This window comes from Chiloscyllium plagiosum, unplaced genomic scaffold (assembly GCF_037043375.1).
Source record: "Chiloscyllium plagiosum isolate Xiang-an unplaced genomic scaffold, Cpla_swu_hap1 HiC_scaffold_28, whole genome shotgun sequence".
In the NCBI taxonomy this organism is placed as follows: Eukaryota; Metazoa; Chordata; class Chondrichthyes; order Orectolobiformes; family Hemiscylliidae; genus Chiloscyllium; species Chiloscyllium plagiosum.
The window spans coordinates 52,043,810-52,068,135 of NW_028270166.1; the positions used below are offsets into that span (position 1 = coordinate 52,043,810).

Below are 24,326 nucleotides of genomic sequence, written 5' to 3' on the forward strand. Positions count from 1 at the left end.
ACACTGAGCACTCTGTATAGATCCTACACCGTTCCCTCTGTACAGCTCTGACACCGTTCACTCTGTACAGTTCTGACACTGATCCCTCTGCATAGTTCTGACACTGATCCCTCTGTACGGTTCTGACACTGATCCCTCTGTACAGTTCTGACACCGTTCCCTCTGTACAGTTCTGACATGAATCCCTCTGTAAAGTTCTGACACTGATCCCTCTGTACAGTTCTGACACTGATCCCTCTGTACAGTTCTGACACTGATCCCTCTGTACAGTTTTGACACTGATCCTACTGTACTGTTCGGACACCGATCTCTCTGTCCAGTTCTGACACCAATCCCTCTGTACTGTTCTGTCACTGATCCCTCTGTACTGTTCTGACACTGATCATTCTGTACAGTTCTGACACTGAACCCTCTGTACAGTTCTGACACTGATCCCTCTGTACAGTTCTGACACTGATCCCACTGTACAGTTCTGACCCCGTTCCCTCTGTACAGTTCTGACACCGATCCCTCTGTACGGTTCTGACACTGATCCCTCTGTACGTTTCTGACACTGATCCCTCTGTGCAGTTCTGATACCGTTCCCTCTGTACAGTTCTGACACTGATCCCTCTGTACAGTTCTGAAACTGATATCTCTGCACAATTCTGACAGTGATCCCTCTCTATAGTTCTGACACCGCTCCCTCTGTATAGACCTGACACTGATCCCTCTGTACAATTCTGACACTGATCCCTCTGTACAGTTCTGACACCGTTCCCTCTGTACAGTTCTGACACTGATCCCTCTGTGCAGTTCTGCCACTGTTCCCTCTCTACAGTTCTGACACCGTTCCCTCTGCATAGTTCTGACACTGATCCCTCTGTAAAGTTATGACACTGATCCCTCTGTACAGTTCTGACACCATTCCCTCTACTCAGTTCTGACACTGATCCATCTATACAGTTCTGACACTGCTCCCCCTGTACTGTTCTGACACCGTTCCCTCTGTACAGTTCTGACATCGATCCCTCTGTACAGTTCTGACACTGATCCCTCTGTACAGTTCTGACACCGATCCCTCTGTACAGTTCTAACACCGTTCCCTCTGTACAGTTATGACACTGAACCCTCTGTACAGTTCTGACACTGATCCCTCTGTACAGATCTGACACTGATCCCTCTGTACGGTTCTGACACCGATCCCTCTGTACAGTTCTTACACCGTTCCATCTGTACTGTTCTGACACTGATCCCTCTATACAGTTCTGACACTGATCCCTCTATACAGTTCTGACACTGATCCCTCTGCACAGTTCTGACAGTGATCCCTCTCTATAGTTCTGACACCGCTCCCTCTGTATCGACCTGACACTGATCCCTCTGTACAGGTCTGACACTGATCCCTCTGTATATTTCTGACACTGATCCGTCTGTACAATTCTGACACTGAGCACTTTGTATAGATCCTACACCGTTCCCTCTGTACAGCTCTGACACCGTTCCCTCTGCATAGTTCTGACACTGATCCCTCTGTACGGTTCTGACACTGATCCCTCTGTACAGTTCTGACACCGTTCCCTCTGTACAGTTCTGACACTGATCCCTCTGTATAGTTCTGACACTGATCCCTCTGTACGGTTCTGACACCGATTCCTCTGTACAGTTCTGACACCGTTCCCTCTGTACAGTTCTGACACTGATCCCTCTGTATAGTTCTGACACTGATCCCTCTGTACGGTTCTGACACTGATCCCTATGCACAGTTCTGACACCGTTCCCTCTGTACAGTTCTGACAATGATCCCTCTGTACAGTTCTGACACTGATCCCTCTGTACAGTTCTGACACTGATCCCTCTGCACAGTTCTGACACTGATTCCTCTGCACAGTTCTAACACTAAACCCTCTGTATCGTTCTGACACTGATCCCTCTGTACAGTTCTGACACCGATCCCTCTGCACAGTTCTGCCACTGATTCCTCTGCTCAGTTCTGACACTAAACCCTCTGTATCGTTCTGACACTGATCCCTCTGTACAGTTCTGACACCGATCCCTCTGCACAGTTCTGACACTGATTCCTCTGCACAGTTCTGACACTAAACCCTCTGTATCGTTCTGACACTAAACCCTCTGTATCGTTCTGACACCGATCCCTCTGTACAGTTCTGACACCGATCCCTCTGTACAGTTCTGACACTGATCCCTCTGTACAGCTCTGACACTGATCCCTCTGCATAGTTCTGACACTGATCCCTCTGTACGGTTCTGACACTGATCCCTCTGTACAGTTCTGACACCGTTCCCTCTGTACAGTTCTGACATGAATCCCTCTGTAAAGTTCTGACACTGATCCCTCTGTACAGTTCTGACACTGATCCCTCTGTACAGTTCTGACACTGATCCCTCTGTACAGTTTTGACACTGATCCTACTGTACTGTTCGGACACCGATCTCTCTGTCCAGTTCTGACACCAATCCCTCTGTACTGTTCTGTCACTGATCCCTCTGTACTGTTCTGACACTGATCATTCTGTACAGTTCTGACACTGAACCCTCTGTACAGTTCTGACACTGATCCCTCTGTACAGTTCTGACACTGATCCCACTGTACAGTTCTGACCCCGTTCCCTCTGTACAGTTCTGACACCGATCCCTCTGTGCAGTTCTGATACCGTTCCCTCTGTACAGTTCTGACACTGATCCCTCTGTACAGTTCTGATACCGTTCCCTCTGTACAGTTCTGACACTGATCCCTCTGTACAGTTCTGAAACTGATATCTCTGCACAATTCTGACAGTGATCCCTCTCTATAGTTCTGACACCGCTCCCTCTGTATAGACCTGACACTGATCCCTCTGTACAATTCTGACACTGATCCCTCTGTACAGTTCTGACACCGTTCCCTCTGTACAGTTCTGACACTGATCCCTCTGTGCAGTTCTGCCACTGTTCCCTCTCTACAGTTCTGACACCGTTCCCTCTGCATAGTTCTGACTCTGATCCCTCTGTAAAGTTATGACACTGATCCCTCTGTACAGTTCTGACACCATTCCCTCTACTCAGTTCTGACACTGATCCATCTATACAGTTCTGACACTGCTCCCCCTGTACTGTTCTGACACCGTTCCCTCTGTACAGTTCTGACATCGATCCCTCTGTACAGTTCTGACACTGATCCCTCTGTACAGTTCTGACACCGATCCCTCTGTACAGTTCTAACACCGTTCCCTCTGTACAGTTATGACACTGAACCCTCTGTACAGTTCTGACACTGATCCCTCTGTACAGATCTGACACTGATCCCTCTGTACGGTTCTGACACCGATCCCTCTGTACAGTTCTTACACCGTTCCATCTGTACTGTTCTGACACTGATCCCTCTATACAGTTCTGACACTGATCCCTCTATACAGTTCTGACACTGATCCCTCTGCACAGTTCTGACAGTGATCCCTCTCTATAGTTCTGACACCGCTCCCTCTGTATCGACCTGACACTGATCCCTCTGTACAGGTCTGACACTGATCCCTCTGTATATTTCTGACACTGATCCGTCTGTACAATTCTGACACTGAGCACTTTGTATAGATCCTACACCGTTCCCTCTGTACAGCTCTGACACCGTTCCCTCTGCATAGTTCTGACACTGATCCCTCTGTACGGTTCTGACACTGATCCCTCTGTACAGTTCTGACACCGTTCCCTCTGTACAGTTCTGACACTGATCCCTCTGTATAGTTCTGACACTGATCCCTCTGTACGGTTCTGACACCGATTCCTCTGTACAGTTCTGACACCGTTCCCTCTGTACAGTTCTGACACTGATCCCTCTGTATAGTTCTGACACTGATCCCTCTGTACGGTTCTGACACTGATCCCTATGCACAGTTCTGACACCGTTCCCTCTGTACAGTTCTGACAATGATCCCTCTGTACAGTTCTGACACTGATCCCTCTGTACAGTTCTGACACTGATCCCTCTGCACAGTTCTGACACTGATTCCTCTGCACAGTTCTGACACTAAACCCTCTGTATCGTTCTGACACTGATCCCTCTGTACAGTTCTGACACCGATCCCTCTGCACAGTTCTGCCACTGATTCCTCTGCTCAGTTCTGACACTAAACCCTCTGTATCGTTCTGACACTGATCCCTCTGTACAGTTCTGACACCGATCCCTCTGCACAGTTCTGACACTGATTCCTCTGCACAGTTCTGACACTAAACCCTCTGTATCGTTCTGACACTGATCCCTCTGTACAGTTCTGACACCGATCCCTCTGTACAGTTCTGACACCGATCCCTCTGTACAGCTCTGACACTGATCCCTCTGTACAGCTCTGACACTGATCCCTCTGAACAGTTCTGAGACTGATCCCTCTGAACAGTTCTGACACTAATCCCTCTGTACAGTTCTGACACTAATCCCTCTGTACAATTCTGACACTAATCCCTCCGTACAATTCTGACACTGATCCCTCTGAACAGTTCTGACATTAATCCCTCTGTACAGCTCTGACACTGATCCCTCTGAACAGTTCTGACACCGTTCCCTCTGTACAGTTCTGACACTAATCCCTCTGTACAGTTCTGACACTAATCCCTCTGTACAGTTCTGACACTAATCCCTCTGTACAATTCTGACACCGATCCCTCTGTACAGTTCTGACACTAATCCCTCTGTACAATTCTGACACTGATCCCTCTGTACAGTTCTGACACTAATCCCTCTGTACAATTCTGACACTAATCCCTCTGTACAATTCTGACACTGATGCCTCTGTACAGTCTGAGACCGATGTGAATTTTGTCTGGGGAGGTGGCTGTGCAAAGGTTGTGCCTTCTATTGGACTGTTTCCAATAAATGGCTGAAAATAGGTTTGATTCAGACATGTGATAATGTGGCACAGTACTGGCCTCAGGAGTTGCCTTGGCCAATCCAGCACCATAGAATTATAATGTGCAACATTCACTTAGAATCGAAAGGAAATATGCTACAGAGAACATCATTTATCATATCCAGTCCGAGTTGGTGCAGCTATGAATATGAACTCTCATATCTTATTAATATATTGCATTCCTATATATTGCTTGCATTTTAAAACTGGACAATACCTGTCCTACATATTGACCAAATAGTCTGTTTGCATTATCTCAACTGTTTCACATTCTCCCAAAGATTATAATCCTGTGTTGGGATTAACTCAATCTTTCTTCAATTTTGAAACAGTAATAAACTGGAAATACTTAGCAGATCAGGGAGCATCAGAAACAGCTAATGTTAATGATTTTTCCTGAAATTGTCAGAGTTTAAATGGCCTGGTAGGCGAACTCTGTTTGTCTTGCCACAGATGCTGTCAGACCAGCTCAGTTTCTCCAGCAATTGACTTCTTATTTCAGATTTCCAGCATTTACAGTATTTTACTCTTGTTCATTTCTTTCTTAGCACCATGCAGTTGCTGCTTGTTCCTGGCAGGTCATGCGAGATCACTGTGCTTGCCTGCTTACAATCATTAATCACATCAATGAAAAGATCATAACACCCAGCTATCTTGTATACAATGAAAATATCTGCAGGTTCAATCCAACACAAAGGGTTGGTACCATTTGGCACTGCTTACTGTCCATATCTTCTATAAAGTACAATTCCTGGCTCAGGATGCTGACCAACATATTAAACAGTCACAAGCAACAGATTACACTATTAGGGTCAACCACACAAGACACTAATCTCACTTCTTGCTTCTTTAACCATTAACCAATTTCAAACCACAAACTTAAATACAAGACTACAATTCCAAAAGGCTGGAATAGATAACAACACAAATAACATGCGAATTGAAATGGCCCATTCATCTTTGTCTCTGAAGCAATCACTTCGCTCCAAAGTGCTGTGGGACCTCCTGAGGGCAGGAAAGGTGTGAGTAAATACAACTTTTTTTAAAAAAAAATATCTGAAAAACATCATATGTAGGGCCTTGGAAGTTTCAATCTGGATCTGTATTCCCAGCTGTTCTGAGTCAAGGAAAGGCTTCAAACTGCAAACAAAATCAGTTTTGAAGAACAGAATTGTATTGCAAATGGAGGCAAAAAAAGAGATCTCCTTGCAAAGACTGTTTTATTTCTCCCATCATGTTCAATGTGGGGATAAGGGATAACCAATTCTCAGCAGCTAAGCACTGTCGGGAGTTGGTATCCGGGCTGTTTCAGGAACGGAATGCCCCTCTAGGAGGGTCCAGGTCAGTCTTTAAATCTCCTGTTGGCTTGAAGCTTCTTGTAGTAAGCCTCCTGGTCGCTGTCTGTGCTGGTTTCCCGTTCAACTAGGAAAGCCGGGTTGGGTTTCCTCCTTAATGTCGAGTCCCGGCTGGAGCCGACGGTCAGGCTCTCCGAGTTGGTCTCGCTCCTCTCGGCTGCTGCCACGTTGATCGTGGCAACGCTGCAGAAGCGAGTGTCTTCATGTTCCAGGTCACTGGCCGAGGATCCGGGTGATACTCCTCCAGCGCTGCCCCCGCTCTTGGCGGGTCGGTAGCTCCGGTAGTCCCTGCTGAGGTCGTTCAGCTCGTAGGCCTCACCAGCCTGTGGCGACTTCCACTCCCAGGGCCCTGCGGCGCCATTGGCTGAGGAGACATGCACAACTGGGTGTGAGCCGTGGGCGTCCACTGTCACGATGCTGGATGAGTCCCGGTCTGAGGGTGACTTGTACTGCGAAGACTCTGAGCTGCTGGAGGTCTCCGAGTGCCTCGGTGTTACCGTCACCGTGCTCTGCTGCTTGGACATGGCGATGACCTGCATGATGCGGGGTTGTGGCTGGGCTTGGGCCTGGGGCTGGGCCCGTGGAATCCCTCCCTTCTCCGCCAGCAGCATCCACTTGGCCCGAGCTGAGTTACCTTTCGGGGAGGTGCTGACACTCGCCTGGCTTTCCTCAGGGATGTGGACCAGTTGCGAGGTGCCTGCTCTGGACTGGATCAGGACCCGTGCCCCACCTCTCTCAGTGGCCCTGGACTGCACCGTGGGGTAGAGGGAGGAGGGTGCCACTTCCTCCTGCTCAAAGCCTCCAGCCCTCAGCTCCAGAGCAGCCCTCATTTGTGGCTGTGACTGGCTGATGTTAGGGTCGTGGTCCAAGGCCAGGCCATCCACCGGCCTCTGCCTCCACTGCGAGATAAGCTGCTTGGAGCGGGAGGCGTCCATGGAGACATGAATGGTCATGTGTCGGCGAGCGGCCTCATCCAGGTTCGGTGTGTTTACCCGTGGCAGCGTGTTGCTGAAGGTCACCATGTTTTCCTTGCCCATTGGGCTGCGAGGCGCCAACAGCTCCACGTCAACACTGGCCCGTTTCAGGCTGTTCAAGGAGTTCTTCTCCCGCTGTGCCAGGTGCTGCTCTAGGCCTTCGAGTCTGGGCTGTGGATTCAGCTCGTCCGTGCTCAGGGACTTACTCTGCTGGTAAACCGAATCATGGCGGAGATGAGCCAGGGGCCTAAGGCCACTCTTGGGAGAAGCTTTCATTGGGGTGGCATCATCTGAGGCCTTGAAGTTCCCCACAGCATGAAGCCCCTGTGAAAACATATATACAGGAAAAAATAAGGGGCCAGCATAATTCAACTTGTGACTGACAGTGTTTGCAACTTTGAAATTAGGCAATGCTTGTGTGGGAGATGTGAAACCATACCTTTTCTTACTGTTGGAAGTTGTGAGGTGCTTATCCCAATTACCTTAAAAAGGTATAAATACACGAGAAACTGTTGCAAATCTTGGCTTCTGCACTGACTGTGGTTCAAGAGACAAAGCCATTATTTCATCGAATTATTAAAGTGTGGAAGCAGGCCATTTGGCTGATCGAGATTGCACTGACCCTCTGAAAAACATCCCACCCAGAACCATACCCCTACCTTATACCCATAACCCTGCTTTTCCCATGGCTAATCCACCAAGCCTGCACATCCCTAGACACTATGGTCAACTTACCACAGCCAACACAACTAACTTGCATGACTTTAGATTGTGGGGTAAAACCAGAGCACCCGGAGGAAACCCACACAGACACTGGGAGAATGTGCAAACTCCACACAGACAGTCACTCGAGGGTGGAATCAAACCTGGGGTCTCTAGTGCTGTGAGGCAGCAGCGCTGACCACTAAGCCACTGTGCTGTCCCTCTCTTAAAAATGTTTTGCTTAATTGAGACATTTTAGAGACCATTGGATGATTATTTGGATAAAAATAGCATGCAAGGGGCTGGGGAAAAATCAGAAGATCGGCACTAAGCAATGACGCTCATTTAAGGAACTGGTACAGGCACGATGGACCGAATGGCCTCCTTCTGCACTGTAACACTGGTGATTCTGACAGTGAGAAAATGGTTTAATAGGGTACATACAGAGAAATAATTTCCTCTAGTGGAGGGAGTCCAGAATAAAAGGGCTCCTTGATTTTCCAGCTGGAATTACACAGTTTGGGAATGAAATCAGAACGTTCTTCTCTGGGAAATCTGGAATTCCCACCCTTAAAGAAGGAAATAGACAGATTTTTAATTAGCAATGGACTGAATGATTGTGTGAAGCGGGCAAGAAAGTGGAGTTGAGGCTGCGGTGAGATCAGCCATGATCACATGAAATGATAGAGCAGGTTCAAGTGGCTAAATGGCCTACTCCTGCTCACTGTTCTTCTGTAAAAGATTGTAGGTGCGGATGGCCCCTTGAAACTTTCCATGAGGCCTGAAGAAATATGAACAGGAGTATAGGCTGCCTGGTCTCCCAAACCTGGCATCCCACAGCAGCATAGCTGATTCGACATCCCTCACTGCCACTTTTCCAGTTTCCTCGTAACCCTCGATTCCTGACTGATCAAGAATCTCTCTACCTCAACCTTAATTGTGTTCCAACATGTAGGTAAATTGATTTGTGAATCGACTTAAGAATTGAACACACGGGGGTGGCACGGTGGCTCAGTGGTTAGCACTGATACCTCATAGCACCAGCCACCCAGGTTCGATTCCGGCCTCGGGTGACTGTCTGTGTGGAGTTTGCACGTTTTCCCGTGTCTACGTGGGCTTCCTCCCACAGTCCAAAGATATGCAGGTTAGGTGGATTGGCCATGCTAAACTGCCATAGTGTTCAGGAATGTGCAGGCTAGGTAGGTTAGCCACGGGAAATGCAGGGTTACAGGGGTGGGATGCTCTTTGGACTCAATGAGCTGAATGGCCTGCTTCCCTACTATAGGGATTCTATTTGCAACCCAGTGACTGCATCAGTGACTCATTGGTCTTGTTCATAAAATCTACAGGACAGCTCAAATGGGAAATTCGAAATAATAGCAGACTGGCATAATTTGCAAGTGCTATTCTGAGGGTGGGAATGAAGTGAAGGTGTTGAGACAGAGAAGAGAAAGCCTTACTCTTTAATTGGCTTTGCTAAACATGTCCTGGAAGAGCACATTCCTATCCCTGGTTAGCTAAAATAAGAACAATTTCACCTCTAATATAATGACTATATTTCCTAACAGTATAAAAAAGGACCTAACGGGAAACATTTTCATGCAGAGGGTGGTGTGTGTATGAAATGAGTTTCCAGAGGAAGTGATGGCGGCTAGTACAATTACAACATTTAAAAGGTATCTGGATGGGTATCTGAATAGGAAGGGTTCAGAGGGATATGGGCCAAGTGCTGGCAAATGGAACTAGATTAGGTTTGGATATCTGGTCAGCAAGGATGAGTTGGACCAAAGGGTCTGTTTGTGTGCTGTACTTCTCTATGACTCGATGTGGTGGGACATAAATATTGTTAAAATGTGTCTTTTCATAACTGATGCACAACAGAAAAGATACATCACTTGCAGGGAAAACTGGAAGGATATTAAGTCTGATTGTGATAATTTGATTGTGAAGGAGTGAAGCCGAGATTTGAAATATACGTACTTTGATGATCAGATACATTTCTGTTAATGTCTCTTGATGCCCAATTAGTCAGAATCGTTGGTTGTAGGGGAGACAGTGTCCACATTTTGATGTTTTGTATTGATTTTACAGAGTTGGAAAATGCCTTGATAATGAACAATCAGTCAAACAGCCTGAAGGTGGGTTACGCTTAATCAAAATACACAACATTAACCCAATAAGGACATAGCTATAAATTGGACAAAAAAGATCAATTGTAATTGACCTGTAAATAGTGGCACATAGTCTCGATATTGATTGGCCCCTGGGGCAACTCTATGGACCATTATCACTAACTATGCGCACTATCATTAGTGACACTCTGATGGTAATCAATTCAAAGTTTACTTTTCAGCTTCGTTGGGCAGGTCTTACAAATGGGGCTTCTCCTGATTGGGGTTACTGCCTTTTGCTTTGTTTGATATCAGCCATTTCTCAATGGAAAACAACCTTTTCCTAGCTGCCATCAGTTCTGAGGATGGGTCACTGGACCTGAACCTTTAACTCCATTTTCTCTCCACAGATGCTGCCAGACCTGCTGAGCTTTTCCAGCAATTTCTGTTGTTGTTTCTGCCGTCCAGCATCTGCAGTTCCTTCGAGTTCTCAACAGGTAGGGGTCTCCTTCTCAGCCTGAAGATAATGTGTTCAAGTCTCACTCCAGAGACTTCAGCACATGATCTAGGCTGACATTTCCATAAAATGCCACTTTTTGAATGAGCTATAAATCGAGAACAAATCTGGCCTCTCCAATGAACCTGAAAGCTCTAATGCCAGGATTTGAAAGAGAGCAAAGAGGCTGCTTTGGTATTCTGGTATTCTTTGGTATTCTATCACAATATAGAATCCCCATGGTAGGGAATGAGGCCATTCAGCCCATTGAGTCTGTACCAACTCTCCAAAAGGCATCCCAACCCAGACCCAGTTTTTGACCCTATCACCATAACCTTGTACGTATTTCCCATGGCCAATTCACCCAAACCACACATCTTTGGACAGTGGGAGGAAACTGAATCACCAGGAGGAAACCCACACAGACACAGGGAGAATGTGCAAACTCCATACAGTCACCTGAGGCTAGAATTGAACCTGGGTCCCTGGTGCGGTGAGGCAGCAGTGCTAACCACTGAGTCACCATGCCACAGGTCCAGAGATCTTGAAAGATGCTGTATAAATGCTAAGTTTTTCCTCCACTTTAGATGTTCTTTAGTTTTTCCATTGAAATTACAGAGGGATGAACATGCTCAGAGGGCCGACTGATGTCCCACTGTAACTTTGGCAGGGGCCCATTACTGACAGAGTGAGAGACGTCTTGCAGACATTCACCATCCCCAGGTACATTTTTCTCCTCGTCATTAGCACAATTCAGTATTTACATGAGTATGTGATAGGCTTGGCCCATCACTTCATCACTCACCAGGTACGCAGCAATTCCTGCCCCAAAGACAAAGCCCACATATACATCGATGGGGTGGCTCCTGTATTGTGTAATCTGTGTCAGGCCACAAATACCTGCAGCAATTGCAAAGGCAAACACCAGCATTGGCTTCAGGAGCTTGGTGCAGTCGGATATCGTTGAGTTAAAGTACATCTGAAAAATAAATATGGGAAAGATTTTGTTCAGTCCTTTGTTGACATGTTCCATCTTTCAGTCAAGTCGTGGCTGATCTGCTTCTCAATTCCATTTGCATGTCTGAGCTCCAAATCCCTTGATATCCCAGTTTGTCTGACATCTATCGATCCAGTCTTGAAAGCCCCAAATGCCCCAGTGCTACTCATTTTTAGTGAAGGGAATTTCTCATTCCTAACATGCTTCTGTGTGAAAAATGTGCTTCCTTACTGTCTTCCTATTTAGCTGAGCAATAATGTTAAGATTATGACCTGTTCTTCTTGCTTCTGCCCTTACAGAAAAAATCGACACAAAAAAATCCTTTTCATGTTGGAAGTACTTTGATCAGATTGACCCTCAACCTTCAAATCCCTTAAGAATACGAGCCAAATGTAGACACTCCCAACTTAACCTCCCAAGCCCAAGGTACAAGAAGGAACTGTGGCTGGGGTGGCACGGTGGTTCAGTGGTTAGCACCTCACAGTGCCAGGGACCCAGGTTCGATTCCAGCCCCAGGTGGCTGCCTGTGTGGAGTTTGCACATTTTCCACATGTCTCCATGGGTTTCCTCCCACAGTCCAAAGATGTGCAGGTCAGGTGAATTGGCCATGCTAAATTGCTCAGAGTGTTAGGTGCGTTAGTCAGAGGGAAATGGGTCTGAGTGGGTTACTCTTTAGAGGGTCGGTGTGGACTTGTTGGGCTGAAGGGCCTGTTTCCTACACTAAGCTGTGACAAAGCTAAGCTTAAATTCATCTCCTTCTGACACACCTGCAGTAATGCCCAGTTCAGTGAGACTGTGCTTAATTGATTCCACTTCAAACGAATCGCAGTCAGAGTTTCACTCACAATTGGCTCTATTACTACTAAACAGGGGAAAAAACAGTAAAAAATACTTGGAAGTAGAGTCATAGAAGTCCACAGCATGGAAACAAGCCCTTCAGCCCAACGTCCCTATGCTGCCCAATTTCACAATTAAACTGGTCCCATTTGACTGAGTTTGGTCCATATCCCTCCATACCTATACCATCCATGGACATGTTTAAATGTTTCTTAAATGACATATTGGTCATAATGGCCCTTCACTTTGAAACAGGTAAGATGAGTTTGACCAGTATCTCTCATTCACTAGTTTCACTGGCTTTTCCTTCTGGGCTCCTAAACCAAGATCCTGGAAACCTTCCTACTTTCCATCACTTGCCCAAACACACAGTGTAATTTTCACATGTATAATTAAGCTCTCTCTCACCACCCTTTCTCTTGATTCCTTCACTGTTGTTAAATTATCAGATTGGTTATTCGACATGCTGCAATGGATGAGAAGAGATCTTCTCAAGTAATAATGGGAATTACAAAGCTGCTGCCTTGCGTTCCCAATCCAAATTATGTTCCCTAGCTGTCAACTCTATCCCTAGGCTTTACTGTAACAGTCTGATAATAAATCAGACTATTTGTAACCTGGGTGTTATGTTTGATTCTGCCACAAAGTGACCAACCAACTATATATCCACGCTGTCAGTAAGAGCACCTATTTTCACTGTGTAACATTATCTTTTTCATTTATGCTTGATCTAACTGCAGACTGAAATCTTCATTCACACCTTTACCTTTACACTTACTAATTCCAATCACCACTTGGTTACCTTCCAGTCAGGCAGCATCCGAGGAGCAGGGGAATCAATGTTTCAAGCAAAAGCTCTTCAACAGGAATTCCTGATGAAGAGCTTCTGCTTGAATCATCGACTCTCCTGCTCCTCAGATGCTGCCTGACTGACTGTACTTTTCCAGCACCACACTCTTTGACTCTGATCTCCAGCATCTGCAGTCCTCACTTTCTCCCAGTCATTCAAATCTCTGCTGTCTGCATTTTTACTCACACCAAGTCTGAATCACTGATTGCCTGATATTGACTTACATTAACTCCTGGTCAGCAGTGTTCTGGTCTTAAAACGCATACCTTCTTTTCAAACCCCTGTGTAATTTTGTCCTCCCTATTTCTGTAATCCACCTACAACATTCAAATTATCTGCACTTGTCTGATGTTAGTCTCTTGCACATCCCTAGTTTTAAAATCACTCCATCATTGGTGGCAAAGTCTGGAATACCCTCCTTCTTCCTACTTTTCTTTCCTCTTTAAAGAAGTTTCTTAAATTCCAACCGCTTGAGCAAATGTTTACCCACCTACCTTTATATTGCCTCATGAATTGGGCTTGTATTTTACTTTATAATGCTTCTGCAAAGTGCTTTAGGACATTTTGTCATGTTATCGACAATAAATAAATATAAAATTATTGTTGTGTTGGTTTCACTCTGGTGAACCCTGGCTGTACCCTGTTCCGACACTAATCTGTCCTTTCTAAAGGTGCAGTATTCCAGAGTCTGGCCAAATAGTACAGGGAATGACAGTTGATGAAAGCCAACTATGAAATAATCACAGAATCTCCACAATGTGGAAGCAGGTCATTTGGCCTACTGAGTCCACACTGACCCTCCGAAGAGGAACTTCCACTCCTACCCTATCCTTGTAACCCTGCATTTCCCATGGCTAACCCACCTAGCCTGCATACCTCTGGACACTATGGGCAATTTAGCATGGCCAATCCACCATAACCGGTACATCCTTGGACAGTGGGAAATACATACACAGGGAGAATATGCAAGCTCCACACAGACAGTTGTTTGAGGCTGGAACTGAACTCATGTCCTTGGTTAGGTAGCAGTGCTAACCACTGAGGCACCATGCCACCAGTTTTTAATCCACCTCGTCTGCACATTCACGGATACTTCACTAATCTGATCACTCCACCCTGGGGCTATGCTATTGCATTATTACATCTTGGACAGTGTTGACACACCTCTGAGCTGAAAACCTTGGGACTATTTAAGGAGTTGGCCAATACTTCTGTGCTGAGGGAATCCTTGAGATCTGAAACTTTACAGCATGGATTGGGAGTGGTCAGGTGAAATATTGTGAGAATGTCTGGCAATAGAGAAATTCTACTGAAGTAAGAGAGGATGATGAGACTATAAGAGCTTAGAGAGGTCTGAGACATTCAAGTTCTTATGTAAAGTGAAAGTAATTAATTCTGTAGGAATTAGGATGAAAGTAAATGTTAGAATTGCATAGCAAAGTTTCCTCATTCCCATTGGCAGATTGTTCAGCGTTGGGGGTGAGGCACTCACCGAGATGTAGACTGCAGCGAAGGCGGAGATTGTAGCATGCTGGGAAGGGAAGCTTTTCCTGTGGAACAAACAGAAATTGGTATTATACACTCAAGAAGCACTCTGTTGCCTGTTAGTATACCTCTCCAGTCTGCAATTCTTCCCCTTCGTTTATATAAATGATTTGGATGAGAAGCTAGGAGCTTAATAAGATTACAGATGACACTAAAATTGGTGGCTCAAAAATAGATTGCTGGAAAAGCTCAGCAGGTCTGGCATCATCTGTGGAGACAGATCAAAGTTAACATTTCGGATCCAATGACTCTTCCTCAGAACTGGATTGGTGGCATAGTGGACAATGAAGAAGGCTATCTAAGATAACAAAGGGAAATTCGACCAATGAACTGAGGAGTGGCAGACGAAATTTAATTTGGATAGATACAAGGTGTTACATTTTGATACAATGAACAAAGGCAAGAATTATACAGTTAATGTTAGGACCCTGGGTTGTGTTGTCGAACAGAGAGACCTAGGGGTTCAGGTACATAGCTCCTTGAAAGTTATGTCTCAGGTAGATGGTTAAGAAGGCATTTAGCACCCTTGCCTTCAGAGCTTGGATCACTGAGTACAGGAGTTTGGACATCATGTTGCAGTTGTACAGGACATTGGTGAGACTACTTTTACAATATTGTGTGCAGTTCTGGTTACCCTGCTATGAGATGGATATTATTAAATTGGAGAGGGTTCAAAAAGATTCACAAGGATGTTGCTGTAAGTGAAGCATTTTAGTGATAGGGAGAGGCTGAATAGGCTGGGATTGTCAAGTGTGAGGTTGTCCATTTTGGAAGGACAAATAAGAACGCGGAATACAGGGTTAACGGTAGGGTTCTTAGTAAAGTGGAGGAGCAGAGGGATCTTGGGGTCTATGTTCATAGCTCTTTGAAAGTTGCCACTCAGGTGGATAGAGCTTGTAAGAAGGCCTATGGTGTATTAGCGTTCATTAGCAGAGGGATTGAATTCAAGAGTCGTGAAGTGATGTTGCAGCTGAACAGGACCTTGGTTAGGCCACATTTGGAGTACTGTGTGCAGTTCTGGTCACCTCACTTTAGGAAAGATGTGAAAGCTTTGGAGAGGGTGCAGAGGAGATTTACCAGGATGTTGCCTGGAATGGAGAATAGGGCGTACGAGGATAGGTTGAGAGTGCTAGGCATTTTCTCATTGGAACGGTGAAGGATGAGGGGTGACTTGATAGAGGTTTATAAGATGATCAGGGGAATAGATAGAGTAGACAGTCAGAGACTTTTTCCCTGGGTCCAACAGAGTGTTACAAGGGGACATAAATTTAAGGTGAATGGTGGAAGGTATAGGGGGGATGTCAGGGGTAGGTTCTTTACCCAGAGAGTGGTGGGGGCATGGAATGCGCTGCCTGTGGGAGTGGCAGTCAGAATCATTGGTGACCTTTAAGCGGCAATTGGATAGGTACATGGATGGGTGCTTAAGCTAGGACAAATGTTCGGCACAACATCGTGAATATAAAGGTCTAGTCCGTGGGATAGGAGAGTTTAAGACTTAGCGGCATATTTTTAAGCTGGGAGGAGAAAGATTTAAAGGGACTTGAAGGGTAACCTTTTCACACACAGGATGGTTCATGTGTGCATTTTCAGTCTCCTTTTGTGAGGAAGGATGCTCTTGCTCTCAAGGGAGTACAGCGAAGGTTTACCAGGCTGATCCCGGGGATGGCGGGACTGACCTATGAAGAGAGATGGACTCAGTTAGGACCATTTTCGCTAGAGTTCAGACGAGAGAGGGGGGAATCTCTTGGAGATTTAATAAAATTCTAACTGGACGAGACAAGGTAGATGCAGGGAGAATGTGCCCGACGGTGGGTGTGTCCAGAGCCAGGGGTCACAGTCTGAGGATTCGGGTGGACTATTTAGGACGGACATAAGGAGACATTTCTTCACCCAAAGAAGATGAGCCTATGGAATTCATTACCACAGGAAGTAGTTGATGCCAAAGTATTGAATGTATTCAAAAGATGGCTAGATATAACACTCAGGGTGAATGGGATCAAAGGTTATGGGGAGAAAGCAGGATTAGGCTATTGAGTTGGATGATCAGCCATGATCGTCATGAATGGCAGAGCAGGCTCGAAGGGCTGAATGGCCTCCACCTACTCCTATCTTCTATACGTGAAATGAACTTCCTGAGGAAGTGGTGGATGCATTTATTTAAAAGACACTTGGACAGGTACATGAACAGGAAAGGTTTCAAGGGATATGGGCCAAATGCAGGTGAGTGAGATTAGTTTAGGTCAGCATGGATGAGTTGGACTGAAGGGTCTATTTCTGTGCTACATGACTCTGACTCTTCACTCCCAGAAATGTCTAAATATTATATATCATGTTGCACGTACATTCAATATAACAAAGGAGAAGGTGAAGTGGGGTTTCACTCTAGTTCTAACAGTGTTCTGTTTCCAGTGCTGTTAAACTGAGTGATCTGGGTCACTGACTGTGACCAGGCTGTCCATGATTTCCAGTGAGATTTTACTTGCAGCAGGTAATAGTTAGGATGAATTCTGCTTCTAACATTGACTTTGCCCCCAGTAACACAGCCAGAGAGTCGTAGAGATGTACAGTAATGAAGCAGACCCTTCAGTCCAACTTGCCCATGCCAACCAGATATCCTAAATTAATCTAGTCCCATTTGCTCGCACTTGGCCCAATTCCTTTAAACCCTTCCTATTCATATACCCAAACAGATATCTTTTAAATGTCGCAATTGTACCAGCCTCCACCACTTCCTCCGGCAGCTCATTCCATACATGCACCACCCTCTGTGTGAAAAAGTTGCCCTTTTATATCTTTCCCTTCTCACTCTAAACCTATGCCCTCTACTTCTGGACTCCCCCAACCCAGGGAAAAGTCCTTGTCTATTTACCCTATCCATGTCCCTCTTGGCTTTATAAATCTCTGTAAGGTCACCCCTCTGCATCTGATGCTCCAGGGAAAATAGCTCTGGGCTTTTCAGCCTCTCCCTATAGCTCAAACCCTCCAATGCCCTTGTACATCTTTTCTGAACCCTTTCCTTCCGATAGGAAGGAGACAGAATTACACAATATTCTAAAAGCGGCCTAACCAATGTCCTGTACAGCCACAACATTATCTCCCAATTTTTATACTCAATGCACTGACCAATAAAGGAAAGCATACCAAATGCCTTCTTCACTATCCTATCTACCTGAGACTCCACTTTCAAGGAGCTATGATCCTGCCCTCCAAGATCTCTTTGTTCAGCAACACTCCCCAGGATCTTACCATTAAGTGTATAAGCCCTACCCTGTTTGCCTTTCCAAAATGCACCACCTCACATTTACCTAAATTAAACTCCTTCTGCCACTCCTTGGCTCATTGGCCCATCTGAACAAGATCCCTTTGTACTCTGAGGTAACCTTCTTCGCTGTCCACTACACCTCCAATTTTAGTGTCATCTGCAAACTTACTAACCATACCTATGTTCACATCCAAATCATTTATATAAATTACGAAAAGCAGTGGACCCAGCAGGACCTCCAGCACCTGCAGTCCTTTGCTTTCTATTATCCTTGCTTGGAGCCCACACACAATATCATGGCCCCAGTATGAGCTTGAACACATCGGGCCCTCCCAGAACCCAAACATGGGGCCATGTTGTACCCTGCCCAAGGCCCTGCTTGTGGGTAACCTGGAACTCCAGGTTCAAGAGCTACTCCAGCTCTTGGGTTCTGAGGAAAGATCACTGAATCTGAAATGTTAACTCTGATTTCTCTTCACAGATGCTGCCAGATCTGCTGAACTTTGCCATCAACTGCTGTTTTTGTTTCTGAAACATTGCTGCTGGTTTCTCAAGCTGGCCCAGGCCACATTCCATGATGGCTGAGACATCTCCCTGCTCCTTTAAATTCTTAAATTTCAGGGAGGACTCATCAGGGAGAAAAAACACTTCACCAGCGATTTAGCTCAAAAAGATATCTTCAAATGATTTCCTTTATTGAGTTAGAGCACTGAATTGTAGTTATGTAGAAGCCTGACAAGTGTGTGGAGGAATCAGCACTACCCTGGGGCGGTTAAACATTAAGCACATTCACTGAGCAATGTTACACTGACCTCAGTGACCATGACTGTAGCTCAGCATATATGTACACTAATGGAGTTTTCATTGTTAATGCTTTCATTTTGGCTGAATGAGAACTCAAAAGGAAATCAATTTTCTTTCTTAATACAGGCCCTGTTCTCTGCCAAATTGCTGACTCAGCCTGAATGTGAAAACAGCTAGCAGTGTATATGATAATTAAACTGCTGGCTTGTATACGCAAATGGAATGATTACTATTCATACTGAAGTAAGGCTGGATCTCACTGCCAAATAGAAACAAGAGAACAGATGTGGGTTCCAAATGAGATGACACAAAACACCAATTAAATAGGTCACAAGGCAAAGGATTCTCAATCAATCTCAAATGTCTCTTATTAGGTGGCCTGAATATCTACCCATCATATTCATGTGGATCAGCCCACTATTCAGCATTGCAGGTCAGTGGCCTCTACTCTGAATTGATCTGACCAAATCTCTTCTAATGTTGTCCATTGCCCAAGGTTTGAACACTTACCTTTCTGTAGCTTCTACCTCCCCTCACGATCTTATCAGTTCATCCTAACCATAAGATCCACTTGCTGTTCCGTCAACCCTATTGCCAACAAACTACTGACCATCTATCGACACTTTCCTCCTGCATCTCATTTTGTTAAACGTTCAATCTTTCACATATTATTCATCTCCCCTTAAACTGTGCCATCATCATTACCATCAGTCAAAAAGTTTACAGCTGACATAAGAACATACGAAATAGGAGCAGGAGTAGGCTGCCAGGCATTTCCTCCAACCAAATGTTGGAAAAACGGAAGCCATTTTTCTTGAGTCTTACTTCAATGGAGCGATTCACTCCTGCTTCCTGGTAATTTTCTAAGACTGAATCAAACCATTCCAGTCCTGGCATTTAACTGAGCTGAGCCCATTGACAAGAGCAGAAAAATACAGCACAAACAGACCCTTCGGTCCAACCAGTCCATGCTGAACATAGTCCCAAACTCCTGCTCCTGGCACATATCCCTCCAAACCTTTCCTATTCATGTATCTATCCAAATGTCTTTTAAACATTGTATCTGTGCCCAATTTCAACACTTCCTCAGGAAGTTCATTCCACATTTCTGTGTATAAAAAAAAATTGCCTTTCATGTCTTTTTTAAATCTCTCTCCTCTCATCTTAAAAATGTGCGCTCTAATCTTGAAATCTCCCATCCTAAGAAAAAAGATAACTACTATTAATTCTATCTATACCTCTCCGTATTTTATAAACTTCTATCAGGTCGCCTCTCAACCTTTGAGCTGCAGTGAAGAAAGTCTACCCTATCCAGCCTTTCTTTATAACTCAAACCTTGTTTGTTGTAGTAAGATGCAATACAGTATCCAGATTAACTCCATCTGCCATTTTTCAGCCTGCTGACCCAGTTGATCCCTTTGTAATCTAAGAAAACCTTCTTCAATGTATACTGTGCCACCTATTTTGGTGTCGACAGCAGATTTACTAACCATGCCTATTATATTCTTATATGTAAATGACAAACAAAGGAGAAATCAGAATCGATCCCTAGGGAAAGATGCTCCAGTCCGAAAAGCAACCCTCCACCATTGCTGTGTCCTGCCATTAAGCCAATTATGTATCCAACAGGCAAGCTCACCCTATATCCCATGTGGCCTAACTTTACAAATTAATCTATCATGTGGAACCCTGTCAAAAGCCTTACTAAAACCCAAATAAACAACGTCCACTGCACTGCATTCGTCAATCTTTTTGGTAACTTTCTCAAAAATATTCATAAAAAACATAATTCCATTTCCATAACATCACATACCTCCAGCCTGCCTTTGCTCACTTGCAGTTGAAGCCCTTGTTCATCCCTCTGTTGCCTTTGCATTCTAATTTATTCTTGGGCTGGCCTCCTAATCCAGACCTATCTGAATCTCTACTTCCCTTACCCTTCCTGAAACTCAGCCCTGCTGTAGTTGCGTAGTGGTAATATCACTTGAGTAGTAAGTGAGAAACCCAGACTAATGTCCTGGAAATGTGGGTTTGAATCCCACTATTATTGTGGGGATGTGAATTAAATGAAAACCTGGAACATAAACCTGGTTGAAGCAATTCCTCCTCATGTCGGTTCTAAATGGTCATCCCTTCACTCTGAGGCTGTGCCCTCAGATCCTAATCTCTCCCACTGGTGGAAACATCACAGCCAATGTGTAGCTATTGTGATTACTACAAACACCCATTGGGTTCACCATTCACCTTAAGGGAAGGAAATCTGCCATCCTTACTTGGTCTGGCCTACACGTGACTTCAGACCCCGTAGCAATGTAGTTGACTCTTAACTGTTGCCTGGGCTATCAGGGATGAGCAATTTAATGTGAGCTTAGTCTGTGAAAGAAGAATTTTTAAAAACTCATCACTCCTAACTGACTAACGTTGACATTTGAGTCAGCAACACCAGCACTTCCATTTACTCCACCTCCGTAACCCCCTGAGATATGTAGGCTAGGACTATTCTTTCAAAGTATCCCTATATGAAAAAATAGTGGAAATTCTTCTCAGAGCAAGCTGACTACAAGTGTTAATGAGGGCAGAAAAACGCCACATCCAAAAATAATGAATGCTTCAAAATGAAACCGGGGCAAGTTCCCAATTTTCCTGCTGCACAAGACAAGTATTGAATAAGCATAACAAGCATAATGCAGATAATAAAAATAATAAGCTTGCTAAAGAATCTCAGGTTACTTGAGAAATGTTTTGCAGCTTTCTAAAATCCATCCAAGTATACTGTAAGACCACAAGACGATAAGACAGAGCAGAATTAAGCCATTCGACCCTCTGAGTCTTTTCTGCCATTCAATCATGGCTGTAATGTTTCTCAACCCCAATCTCTTGCCTTCTCCCAAACTTTTAATCTCCTTTCTAATCAAGAACCTATCCATCTTGGTCTTAAATACACTCAATGATTTGGCCTCCACAGCCTTCTGGGGCAATGTGTTCGACAGATTCACCATCCTCTGGCTGAAGAAAGTCTTTCTCATCTCAGCTCTAAAGGGTTGTCCCTTTATTCTGAGCCCTCGGGTCCCAGTCTCTTACATATAATTATGAAGGGAATAGGTAAGATTGCAGCAGGGAGGCTGTTTCCATTGGTGGGTGAAACTAGAACTATGAGCATCACCTCAAAATAAGCAGGAAGCAGATTTAGGACTGAGTTGAATTATCGATTCATAGAAACCCTGCAGTGTGGCAACAGGCCATTTGGCCCAACAAGTCCACACTGACTCTCCAAAGAGTATCCCACCCAGTCCCATTCCCCGCATTTACCCCTGACTAATGCACCTAACCTACACATCCCTAAATACAATGGGCAATGTAGCCAATGCACCTAACCTGCACATCTTTGGATTATGGGTGGAAACCAGAGCACCCAGAGGAAACCCATGTGACACAGGGAGAATGTACAAACTCCACACAGATAGTCGTCCAAGGCTGGAGTTGAACCCAGAGCCCTGGCACTGTGAGGCAGCTGTGCTAACCACTGAGCTACCATGCTACCCCTCTTCTGCAGGAGAAAATTCTTCATCCAGAGGGTTGTGAATCCGTGGAATTCCCTGCTCAGTGAAGCAGTTGACGCTACCTCAGTTGAATGCTTTTATGGCAAAGAAACATTTTTAAACAGGAAAGGAATTTTGAGGTTTGTGAGCAGGTGGGTAAGTAGAGCTGAATCCACAAAAAGATCAGCCGTGATCTTATTGAACGGTGCAGCAGGCTGCTCTTGCTCCTATTTCTTATGTTCATATGTCCTCTCCTACTGGTGGAAACAACATCTCCATGTCTACTCTATCCAGACCTCTCAGTATTTTGTAAGTTTCAAACAAATCCCCCCATATTCTTCGAAACTCCATTGAGTTTAGAACCCAACTGCTCCTCGTATGACAAACCCTTCACCCCGGGATCATCATCGTTAACCCCCTCTGGTCTCCCTCCAGAGTCAGCACATCTGTCTGCAGGTACAGGACCCAAAACTGCTCACAATATTCCAAATGCTTTTGAAACAGACTCAGTCATAGAGAGCAGGAGCAGCAGTAGGCAGTTCAGCCCATTTCCAGTTATTTAAAACATCGCTTCTTAAAAATAATTTCTCAAAAACATTGGACAGCATCCAAGAAATAATATTTAAATAATATTTAAAATTTAAATAGGAACCTGGAAGCGAGAGTAGGCCCTTCAGCTCCTTATGCCTGTTCCACCAATCATTTCCATCATGGGGCATTGACATGTTAACCTCCCTAATTTCCATATCCCTTATGTGATAAAAATCTATTAATGTCAGGTTCTGAAAGCTCCCAACTGAACTCCAAAGTTCACAGTTTTTTTAGGGGAGATAATTCCAAATTTTGGGTTCATTTTTGAGTGATTTCACTCCTAAGCTCCGATTTTCGGATTAAGTCCCCTCATTCTTGATTTCCATATGAGAAGGAATTACTTCTCTTTATCTGTCAGAGGGAATACAATAAATATCTCGATCAGATCATCCTGAATCTTCAAAACCCAAGGGAATACAAACCAGATTGCTGCTTTCTCTCCTCATAAATTAATGTTCCAAATCCCAGTACCATTAGCTCTTTATGAAAATAAAATATTCCAGTTGTTAAATACTTAGTCTCTTCATCATAGATCTCAGAGGTGGTATCTCTAAGATTATAGTTTCAACACTGACTGTTCCACACCTTCCCTGCTGACTTTTTGACAGATTGTGTGCTATAATCATTCCGTTAGATCTTTCCTCTCTGCCAAAAGAACTTAAAATTCAGGAAGAATTCAAATATATTTTAAAATACACAGCTTCCAGCTGCTTGATATTCTATTCACTTCATCTGGCAACCAGAATTTAATCTAATTACAGCATTTGTATTCCTTGCTGCTCTCACGTCAAGACTGAGGGTCTATAATTTGGTGTGAGTCTCTATTCTTGTTGTTAAATGTTTCAATACATCACAAAATTCTAGCAAAATTCTAGTTTCTGTGTTTCCAAGCTGTCAGGGTACACTCTTCCCTTCGATCTGACTTATTGCTGATAGTCATGAGTTGGTGGCAGCTGAGGTTTTCCTGCTATCCTGTGTCCCCCAGTTTTGTTCAGAGGCCTCATTCCTGATGAAGGACTTTTGCTCCTTGGATGCTGCCTGACCTGCTGTACTTTTCCAGCACCACTCTAATCTTGACTCTAATCTCCAGCATCTGCAGTCCTCACTTTCGCCTAATAACAGGCTACAGCTGTCTATGACTGGTATCTTGTGAAATTGGCCATCACTGACTGTGGACACAGGAGGAATTGCAATTGAGGAGTCGACACCACAAGGCATGCTGGATCAACTTTTGCCAAGCAGCAAATTTGGAGACGGGATGGGGGCATTTAATAGGGCAAGAAAGTCTGGTATCTGCCAAAAGAACTTCTGCATCTTCGGACTATGGGAAGAAACTGGAGTACCCAGCAGAAATGGGGACAACATGCAAACTCCACACAGTCA

The 24,326-nt window shown here is 44.8% G+C and overlaps 1 protein-coding gene across 2 annotated transcripts in view; it reads right to left on the bottom strand.

Annotated features, from left to right (window-relative positions):
• Positions 1-4,720: 4,720 nt before the first annotated feature.
• Positions 4,721-24,326, bottom strand: part of plppr3a (phospholipid phosphatase related 3a) — a 286,508-nt gene continuing 266,902 nt past the window's right edge. For both annotated transcript variants that reach the window (XM_087976208.1, XM_043720758.2), the window contains exons 6-8: positions 14,695-14,752; positions 11,324-11,497; positions 4,721-7,533 (exon numbers count right to left, since the gene is read on the bottom strand). In XM_087976208.1, coding sequence (XP_087832334.1) covers positions 6,223-7,533; positions 11,324-11,497; positions 14,695-14,752 — 1,543 coding nt within the window. In that variant the 3' untranslated portion in view covers positions 4,721-6,222. The remainder of the gene's footprint in view (positions 7,534-11,323; positions 11,498-14,694; positions 14,753-24,326) is intronic.